The sequence below is a fragment of the Anarrhichthys ocellatus genome, unplaced genomic scaffold (assembly GCF_004355925.1).
Source record: "Anarrhichthys ocellatus isolate YVR2014 unplaced genomic scaffold, GSC_Weel_1.0 scaffold46, whole genome shotgun sequence".
In the NCBI taxonomy this organism is placed as follows: domain Eukaryota; kingdom Metazoa; phylum Chordata; class Actinopteri; order Perciformes; family Anarhichadidae; genus Anarrhichthys; species Anarrhichthys ocellatus.
In genome coordinates this window covers 3,084,300-3,094,971 of record NW_022280076.1, presented here as the reverse complement: position 1 = coordinate 3,094,971, position 10,672 = coordinate 3,084,300, and the positions used below count along the sequence as shown (strand labels likewise).

At 41.5% G+C, this 10,672-nt stretch overlaps 2 protein-coding genes across 2 annotated transcripts in view; both read left to right on the top strand.

The window, feature by feature from the left end:
• dlat (dihydrolipoamide S-acetyltransferase (E2 component of pyruvate dehydrogenase complex)) overlaps positions 1-3,738 on the top strand; it is a 6,827-nt gene extending 3,089 nt beyond the window's left edge. Inside the window, exons 6-14 of the mRNA XM_031869218.1 lie at positions 50-228; positions 351-498; positions 613-680; positions 1,060-1,173; positions 1,457-1,564; positions 1,691-1,809; positions 2,147-2,309; positions 2,453-2,589; positions 2,677-3,738. Coding sequence (XP_031725078.1) covers positions 50-228; positions 351-498; positions 613-680; positions 1,060-1,173; positions 1,457-1,564; positions 1,691-1,809; positions 2,147-2,309; positions 2,453-2,589; positions 2,677-2,806 — 1,166 coding nt within the window. The 3' untranslated portion in view covers positions 2,807-3,738. The remainder of the gene's footprint in view (positions 1-49; positions 229-350; positions 499-612; positions 681-1,059; positions 1,174-1,456; positions 1,565-1,690; positions 1,810-2,146; positions 2,310-2,452; positions 2,590-2,676) is intronic.
• Positions 3,739-5,543: 1,805 nt separating this feature from the next.
• Positions 5,544-9,388, top strand: LOC116395407 (immunoglobulin superfamily member 11). The gene is made up of 7 exons (XM_031869280.1): positions 5,544-5,622; positions 6,527-6,681; positions 7,242-7,308; positions 7,437-7,568; positions 7,824-7,979; positions 8,595-8,717; positions 8,809-9,388. The coding sequence occupies exons 1-7, from the start codon at positions 5,559-5,561 to the stop codon at positions 9,006-9,008; spliced, it is 897 nt and encodes a 298-aa protein (XP_031725140.1). The 5' UTR covers positions 5,544-5,558; the 3' UTR covers positions 9,009-9,388.
• The last annotated feature ends 1,284 nt before the right edge of the window (positions 9,389-10,672 follow it).

Here is a 10,672-nt window from a genome sequence, read left to right as displayed (position 1 = left end):
TGTGTGTGTGTGTGTGTGTGTGTGTGTGTGTGTGTGTGTGTGTGTGTAGGCTTTGAGGTGCAGGAGGAGGGATACTTGGCCAAAATCATGGTGGCAGAGGGAACTCGGGATGTTCCCCTGGGAGTGCCGCTCTGCATCATTGTAGAGAAAGAAAGTGACATCGCCGCCTTCAAGGATTATGTAGAAACTGGAGTGACCGAGGTTTCCACACCGGCTCCTGCACCAGCGGTGAGACACTCGCTGAACAAATGTACCCAAATACTCCCAGAAACACCCTGAATTTGCCTCTATTTAGATGTATGTGATTTCTTTGACTGTGATTTGTGAGCGTTGTGTGTTTTATGTTCCAGGCTGCAGCTCCAGCTGCTGCTGCAGCAGCACCCAGTTCTGCTCCCACAGCCGCCGCCCCGGCAGCACCCAGGAAAGGTCGCATGTTCGCCAGCCCGCTCGCCAAGAAACTCGCCGCCGAGAAAGGAATTGACCTGGCACAAGTCAGCGGTAAGTAACCAAGACGCAGGTAGTGACGAAGATCCTTATTGGAAGAAGATGACTTATTTAGATCCAGAGAAAGCAATAGTAAGATGTTTGATGGGCTGTATAACGTGTGTTCAGGCTCTGGTCCTGATGGGCGCATCACCAGGAAAGATATTGACAGCTTTGTTCCACCAAAGGCTGCACCCGTAAGTGACGCGCACACTTATTCTAATTTATTCATCCTGTGTAATCATATGTAGCAACTTTACATTTCTATTGCTGATTATTCATAATCAAATCTTTGAATATAAGAATGTAGTGCTCAAACAATTTGCTGTTTAATTGAAAAATCATTTTGTCATTCGTGAAGCAGAAAATTACACTTTCATTGTTTTTGTCCTCTAAAATGAAAGACAGTGCTGCTTTTTAAGGTTTCTTTGGTTTAAAACAAAATCTGCAATTTGAAGACCTTGAGCTGTGTGACGTTGTGAAGAACACTTTTCAATTTCAGACGTTCTGAACGTTCTCGTGTCCTGCTGTCTGTGCCTCAGAGTATTGTTTTAATGAAATGATTTCCGTTGGCAGGCCGTAGCTGCTGCTCCAGCTGCAGCCGTAGCTCCGGCTGCTTTTACACCGGCTGCAGCTCCTGCTGCACCAGCTGGGACCTTCACAGACATCCCGATCACCAACATCCGCAAGGTGAGAGTAAACACACTCACCTGACTGTTGGACGAGGACTTCCTCTCCTCTGATAGCAGTCGGGTATAATTCCTGACTTGGTGTTAGTGTGAATGCTGTGAGGCAAACACCCTGAGGGGGCTCTCAGAGTGTAGCTCTGTTATCTTTGACTTGTGCTTCCACATTCTGCGCTGACGACAGGCACTACTGCATTTATCAACACAGGCTCAGCTAACGCACCGTATTCCTCTCCATGATGAATTATGGATCAAAGCTTCAGTGCACAAATGCGTCTCTCCTGCAGGTCATCGCTCAGAGGCTGATGCAGTCCAAACAGACGATTCCCCACTATTATCTGTCCGTAGATGTCAACATGGACCAAGTGCTCGAGCTACGGAAAGATCTCAATGCTGTGAGTTTTTATTTATATATATATATAGATGCGCAACAGAACGACAGACAAGAAACTCCTTATTTTTCCTTGAAGTAGAATGATTATTTCCTGTGTCTCTAAAACCACCTCGCCTCCGCTCTGCAGGAGGTGAAAGCCCAGAATATCAAGCTCAGCGTGAATGACTTCATCATCAAAGCCAGCGCTCTGGCCTGCCTCAAGGTACCCGAGTGCAACTCCTCCTGGATGGATACGGTCATCCGCCAGTGAGTAAACACACGTGAACAGGCACCACCAAACACGTGTAATATACAGTAAACAGGGAATGTGTTCTCTTGGATCAGATCTGGCATGAGCTGGTCAGAGTACACAAACATAAACTTATCAATGATTCATCGATCAAATCTTCTAATCTAGTAACCTTTGCGTCTTTACATTTTGTCTGCAGTTGATTGCTGGATATTGGTCTTTAAAAGTGTAACTGCACTATTGTGCCAGTAGGAGGCACTCAACTCACAGACATTTGCTTTTCAGTTAAGAAACAAACTTCACCGTGAACACATTTCTGTGCTTATCGTCTGTATTGACTTCAAACGTTTCCAGGAATCATGTGGTGGACCTAAATGTAGCTGTGAGCACAGCCAGTGGTCTCATCACGCCCATAGTCTTCAACGCCCACACCAAGGGACTGGCTGCCATCAGCTCCGATGTGTCGGCCCTCGCTGCCAAAGCAAGAGAAGGCAAACTGCAGCCGCACGAGTTCCAGGTACGACACAGGATCTGATTCTGTTGAGAAATGTCATTTTTTAAATTATAAGTGTTGTGGAATGATTAGTTTTATGCAGATTTCATCTATCTAGTGAAGCGGCAAATTGAAACGGTCCTCGTCAACGTGTTTGTTTCCACCAGGGAGGTACGTTCACAATCTCTAATTTGGGAATGTTTGGCGTCAAGAACTTCTCTGCGATAATCAACCCCCCTCAGGCCTGCATCCTCGCCGTCGGGGGCTCGGAGAAACGTCTGCTGCCTGCCGATAACGAGAAAGGGTCAGTGTCGTGACTACAATACTATGTAATACATGTTGGACATTTTGCATTTCAAATCTGACGCAGTGTGCGTGTTGGATCTTGCAGGTTTGACGTCGCCAGCATGATGTCGGTGACGCTGAGCTGCGACCACCGGGTGGTGGACGGAGCCGTCGGCGCTCAGTGGCTCGCAGAGTTCCGCAAGTTCCTGGAAAAGCCCGTCACCATGCTGCTGTAATTGGACTGAACTGCCGTTAAACTGCAGCAACGGGCAGCGGCCTCTCGCGGAAGTGATCCGATTGGTCTGAACTGGTCTGGATCCTCCTGTGATTGGCCTGCTTGCCACCAGGTCACTCCCAGTTACCCTGACGGGGAAGAGGCAGAACTTACACCGCTCACCTGTCTCTCTCTCTCGCTGTCTCTCTCTCTCTCGCTGTCTGTCCTGTCTGTCTTTCTCTCCTCTCTTACTCATACACTATTTATTGAAGCCCCTTTTCAACAGAACAGAATTAGGTTTATTTTATCCTAGAGTAGAGACCGGTCACATGTCACTAAAACATTGAGACTGTTTTCCAAAGGGAAGAGTTACATGTCCAACCAGCAAACGTATTTATCCCAAAAAGTGTGTGTGTGTGTTTCTACACGTTTTAGTCTGAGTTTGTGTGAATGTGATAAAGACAATGAGAAGTGGAGCTCTCTGTTGGTTCCAGTCTTTTGAGTAAAGGGTTGTGATGTTGGTGGATGGAGCTAAATGTATGTTAACTTTGAGACACAGTTCAGATCCACACACACACACACGCACACAAACCTGTCCCTGTTCAGTGGCCACACACACACACAAACACAGTTGAAAGGTTGAGTGTGTTTTCTGTTGGTTGATGCTAGAGTGTGTATATAACACAGTGCTGTGTATATATACTGTAAATATATATAAACGTTGGTGAGTTGTTTGGTTGAACGGAGCTGTGTTGAGGCCTCACCATATAACTTAATATCTCTAAAGTCCTGAAAGATAACAAACACTCCTAAAGGAAGGAATCAACGGTTTTGCCAATTTATTGTCTAGTCTCAGACACTTCCCCTTAGAAATATTCTATATTTCACTGCTGCAACGCACAAAGCTGGTGCTGGATGTTATCTGTTTGAATAAAGTGGAAGAAGTCAATCTTGTGTCATATGCTCTTTGGTTTTGTTTTTTATAAACTGACTTATTGTAAGAGCTCAGTTTAAGCTCAGTGTGATCACACAAACTCTAAAACATTTTGGAAATTTGTAAAACAAATATTTCAACTAGAACTCCCAAGAAACTGCCCTGCCGAACATTTCCCTGTTGCAACATATAAAATCACCATAGTAACATGTATTTAAATGAATAAAGGAAAAGAGAAAGGTGACATAATAAAAGGTCAAATTTGAAAACCTGAAGAAGTCCCATGTTGCTTTGCGGCTCTCACCTCAAGAAACCTTCTTTTAGTCCAGCCTGACTTTAATCTTTAGCTGTTGTGTTTATTCAAGTGAAATATTATTGATTTCATTTCCTCGCCCCATTTCTGCTCCAACGCTCCACTAATTAGTTTTGGTTAATGGCATTAGTGGACCGCTGTTGCCAGTAAGCCGTGTATAACTCCACCGTTCAGTCATTATCACAATCATCACAATGCTCATTTGTGTAAAGCAATTTCCTCGTGTTCCCATATGTGGCTGATTAAACTTTTATAGGTCCACTGACTCCAATGTAAACATGTGACATTTGGTTGAGGCTGGAGAAGCTAAACTACTCTGGAACATATTTGGATGATCACTGGAGGACTCGGCAGACAGATCGACTTAAGTGGGTCATGAATAACTAACACATTTTATGCAAATCCATGATAAAGCAGCCGTGGCAGCATTTTGTTTAGCCCATAGGTCATAACTAAGATGATGTCCTTATCACCAGATGACTTGCTGCAAGTGTCAAAAACTAATCTTTTCTTTTTTCCTCACACCAGTGACAACCCTCCTTAGCTGCCTCGGATCCATAAATCACTCTGCACGGATAAGTGTGAAACACATTTTATTTTTTTTAAAGAACCAAAGAGCTGATTTGGGACTCTGCGGGGTTCTGTTACCCAACTGCAAATCAGGGCAAAATTAGAAATGATAGATGATGGTTTATTATCTCCAGTGTCAGAATAACATGTCAGCAACATTGAAAGTACTCTAAATTGATTAGTTTTAGTTAGAAATACCTTTTTTCATATTTCCCGGAGCCTAAGATATTGAATTAATAGCGTTATGTTACAAATTAATTGATGGATTATGATTTTTGTTTTTGTAGATTTCTGTCGGTTTTCTCTACCGGTCCTTTAATCATTCCAGCAATTGTGAATAATACTTCCCGTCCTTAAAGAGAGACTATGTAGCTTTTGTAAAAAAAAAACAGAAATAACACAATTCTCCTCTTAGAAAAGTTGAATTCACAAGCAGTGAAAGACACACTTACTGTATTTACTGTAATTACTGTGTTTTGATATTATTGTCTACTTGTGTTACATCACATTTGAACATGCTTCAGATAAACATTTAAATTATTCTATCACAAAAGTAAAACTATTTACTGAATCAAGAAATTGTTGGGGAATGCATCCGTGCCAACAAAAGCTAGCCGCTATGCACTACATCACCCTGCGGCATTATGGGCATTATGCCTGATAGTGTTTTCTATGGAACAGCTGCAGTAATTTATGTTTCACTAACTAATTAGACTACAAGCTGACCCAGTATAGCTCCCAGCACGGTAAGTTTCAACATTAATAAGCCTATATGAAAGATTCTTATCTGACAATTTTACAAACAGACGGAGAGAATAAAGCGAGAGTGAAAATAGAGGAGGGTGCGGTTGGTTGTCCTGCTCAATAGATCACACATGCATGGCTGGTTTTCTTTGGTCACCAGCTCGTACACACAGGGGGGGGGAAGCTGCCTCTCCTCTCTGCTTCCTCTCAGCTATGGGTTCTTCTGGAAGATGGATGCTCTGGACCCTGTGTGTGTGTTTCACTGCTCTGGAAAATGGTGAGTAGTCCCGCATGCCGTACGAGGCTTTGACGCAAATTCAGGAAGACAAGATGATAAATATTGGTGATTTTGTACACACTGCTGTAGCTTCAAGTGTTAAGTGAGGGATCTGCAAAGCTACACAGATTGCTGCTGCTTGTCTGTAATTCCTCACGTGGATTTTGGTTGAAGATAAGATAGTTGTATACTTGTTAGTTTTGTTCAAATACAGAGACGACAGACTCTCATAATCTAGACCCAAACCCCCTGTGGTACTTGGACATGCATACTAAAAGTGACAGTTTTTTACAATTACAATTGAAATACTTAAAATATCCTACAAGCAATAGAAGACTGTATAACAAAAATGATTTTAATCATAGAGAAGACTTATTAACTATACATTTACATTTGCATTTAGTGCACTTATTTCTTAACTACATAATAGAAATGAATGAAAAGCCTTTTTAATATTCCGTAAGCCTGTGTTTGTCATATTGAGTGATTTGAAAGGCTTTATACAGACGGGCGTTTTAGAGACCGGTGATCTACATGGAGACAATGTTGAGAATTGATAGTATGTTCATGAACACATCCCGGTGAAGTGGGCTGTTGTTCCACTCAGTCTGTGATCGGTTTGGCTCACCCTCAAAGCTGTCAAGTGTAATTAACAAACTAATATGCACGCTGAATTCCCACACACACACAAAAGGCCTGGGGATGACAGGGGGGGGGAGGAGGGAGGGTCATTATTTCAGTAATGAGGGAGGAGAGGGAGGAAACAGGGAAACTAGGGAAGTTGAAAGCAGGAAAGAAAAACATGATGGAAATAGCCCCTGAAATGAAATGTGTCTGTTACTCTGTGACTGATATGACCCGTCTCATTTGTGTTCGTCCTGTCCCACGTTGTTAATCAACACAGCTGCACTCAGGGTGACCATGAGGGAATCGAGTCTCAAGGTGGTTCAAGGGGATGTCGTGGTCCTGCCCTGCTCTTTCTTCACCTCCAGCCCCCTCTCCAGACTCAACGTCATCTGGACTCTGGCTCCCTTCTCCAGTCCTGAAACCCCAATACAGGTCTGTATCCTCCGCGCACAGACACCTCTGACAAGCTATCTCATGCAGCAGCCTGATATATACACTCAGGGCCATAAATATTTTGGACATTGACACAATTTTTCTAATTTTGCTTATTTACACAACTCCAATGGATTTGAAACTAATCAGTCAATATGTGGTTTAAAGTGTAGACTTTCAGCTTTAATTCAATGGATAAAACTGAAAAAATCACAATAACCATTTAGGAATTACAGACACTTTTACCCAGTTTACACAAATCCACATTTGGTAAAACACACCGTCCTGAAAAACGGAAACTGCTGCAATGTAAATAACGAGCGTTTGGTGAGAATGATTGTTTTCCTGAAAGTTATTTGTCTTCTTCTTTTTATGTATTTATTTTAATTCACTTCTACAACCTGGACTTCACTGCAGGTGTTGGTAAAACACATCTTTCCAAAGGGACACTTTAGTGATTCTGATGCAAACATCCTCATAATAACTTCTATGAAACACAAGGAGACTGTCCATATTTTCATGGTCTGACACTACTTATTAATGTCTGCTGTCACATCCAGGTGATTGTGTACGACCATGGACAGGTGATTGAAGACCCCTCATTCATTGGCAGGGTGGGTTTTACAGGTATGACCAGTGAAATCCAAATTAATGTTTTGTTTAGATATAATTCTTTGTATTTTTATAATTTCATTGAAATCTTTTCAAGATTGAGTTTAGATTTGAAACAAATCTTCCATGTAAACCAACTGCAGGTATTCCCTGGAGTGCAGATATTGTCGTGAATGACACGCGTGTGTCAGATGCTGGTACTTACCGCTGTATGGTCAATAACCCACCAGAGGCAGCAGATCCCGGCATAGGAGAGCTGGAGCTCAGTGTTCTGGGTAAGTGTTTCTGTGAGAGTAAGGTACTTCAATGGCACTTACACATTTGAAGCCATCACTGTTTAATATACTGTGAATTAGAGTCCAATACTATTTTAATGGAAAGGGAAAAACAATAAGCAGTACTGAAATATCAGTTCAAGTCTGATTTGCCTGTGAGCCCCAAAGTGGAACATTGAAACAGTGAAATTCTTGCATTTATTTGGAAGAATTCCAGTGCAGTTCAACCTTTTAGACACTCATCTACTTTCGTAGCGCCACCTTCGCTGCCTGTGTGCCAGTGGGATGGAGACGTCGATATGGGCGGAAGTGTCACTCTGTCCTGCTCGGTGGTGGAGGGCGTCCCCAGTCCAGAAATCCGCTGGGATAAACTGAATCCAGAAGAAATTGCACTTCCCATCAACATGGAGGGTCAGTGTTACACACACGCGCACAATCATAATCATCTTGTGTGGAGGTCATTCTTTTTTATTTTAGAGGCCTGTGAAGATCTTAAATATAGCAAAAATGTCAGGGAATTGTTAAGAAAATGATGTACGAGACGACTTGAATTAAATCGTGACTTATAGAAACCTATTTACCCCCTCCTTAACTTTTACACTATAAAACACAAATGTAACTTATTATTTCAAAGTGACAGTGTTCAAGAGACTGTTAAAGGGGCGATTTAGTAATATAGACACTATTTCAAGAAGAATGATTAAAATATACGCAGCAGAAGCTGCGCTAACCCGACTTTTATTGTATGGTTTAAATTTAAAAAAAAATGAAAAAGTAAAACTGGACCCTACAATTCCCATAATGCATATTTTTGTCTTTGAAATGCCCACTTCTTTCAAACCGCACAACTCCAGTTTGCACAGCAGTCTTTTAAAAATGGTTTAAGTCTCAAGCCCAAGCCAGGACAACCCTGATGACATCATTATGACGTCAAAATAAGTAATTTTCACCATTACGCTCATACTTTTAATCCTCTTGTCTTATTAGCTCACAGCTATTGATGTGACTGTCTCTCCTCTCTCTTAGGAGATCTGTCAGGCTCCGTCCAGATAGTCAACGTGTCCTCTCAGACGTCCGGCCTGTATCGTTGCTCTGCCAATAACCTCCTAGGAACAGAGAACTGCTACGTCAAGCTGTCCATTTACACAAGTGAGAGCCTCGTTGTTCACCCATAATCCTCTCCGCCTCTTTTTACTGCAGCCACCTCTACAGTTTCTTTTTACTTTGTCTTTATCTACAGCCCCAGATAGTTCCTCAGGCATACTGCAGGGCGTGCTGATCACCTTGTCCATGAGCTTGGTGTTGCTGACGCTGCTGGTGCTGGTGCTGTGGCTCCATCGCACGGGACAGGACGGGAGGTGGAGGGAGGGGAAAGAGGAGGAGGAGTGTTACAATGAGATACGATATACTCCGTCTCTGATGAAGCGTTCATTTGTTTGATTTGTCAAGACACACAGGAATTTGAAAAAAGAGAAAGAGATGCTTCAACCCGGGTTTCAAACAAAAGACTTTGAAAACGTTTTGTTTCATCGAGATAATTGGTTTTTTTACGGACTAGTTCTCCCTGCATATCACTGTACAACACCACACATTTTGAAATAAAGGCCCATGTTTCCAGTAGGTGTAGTATTTGATCTAACAAAGGATTGACAATTGAGCCACATACTATCAAGTGGTATGTCACAAAATATGCCATAAGAAATGTCATGCCATTAAAAAAATATATATAGTATACGATAAAAAATGACATGCTATACTATGACTATTTTCGACATGCTACAGTTTGACTTTTTTCCTGACATCTTTCATCATACTATACTATGACTAAAAAAAAATGTATAAACTATGCTATTACTTTTTTCATATTTTCTATATATACACACACATACACACATATACACACACACATACACATATATACACACACGTATACACACACGTGTACGTGTACACACACGTGTACGTGTGTACACACACACACACGTACACACTATATATATATATAGTGTAATATAAATACTATATATATACTGACTTTTTTGGAATGGCTATACAATGACATTTTTCAACCTGCTATATACTTTTTCGTGACTATTTTCGACATGCTATACTATGACTTTTTTCATATTTTTGAAAAAATGCCCTGAAAAATTGTCATAGTATATCAGCAACTGTGGCTAAGTGGAGAGCAGGGCCGTCCTTCAATCAGAAGATCGGCGGTTCGATCCCCGGCTCCTTTTAATAACGTTATCAAGCCCTAGTCAGTCGGTGGGTTAGACAGTGAGTAGGCTTGTCCTATCAGTGACGTCAAATCGAATAGGATTACATACATTTAACAGAATCTCACTATGCATAGTACCTCTTGACAAAGATACATATTGAAAATAAGCTACAGAGTTTATTACATTAAATTGATTTATAAACTTAATACTTGGTCCGGTGAAATGGCTACTCTGAGGACTAACATCATCCCACATGAATACAATTGGACTCAATGGATCCACAAGTCTCACTTTTGTAGACAAACCTAATTGATGGTGTTTAGGGACCCCAGTATGCAGAAATATTCAAATACTCTAGTTTTAGAATAGGCCAAAAAACATTCATACTGCATGCAAAGAACTGCAAAACTGTATGAGATTGTCGTAAAGTTGGCATGTCTGAAAAGGAGACTCGAGGATACCTACAGAACCCGTTTTAATTCACATATCTTGAGGTCAGAGGTCAAGGGACCCCTCCGGAAATCACCATGCTAGTTTTCCCTCACCAAAATGTTAAGTTCGGGACATTACACTGCCTCCTTCCCGACAAACTAGCACCAATGGATGTCTAGTTTCATATAACAGTGGCTTCACTATAGCTTCAAAACTTCAGGAAGCTACAACCTTCCAAAGACAGTTCAGCGATTCAGCAGATCTCAGCACTGTAGTACGAATGCAGGGTTAACATTCTAATTCAGGTTAAAGGCAAAGTCTCGTGATTACTGGTGTAAAAAGTTAAAATGAAAATTACTTACAGCAGTTGAATTGCAAACGATGACACAAAAACCTTTAATTTAAATAGGAGAAAAAAAAAAACGAAAAAAAAAATCACATAAAAAAAAA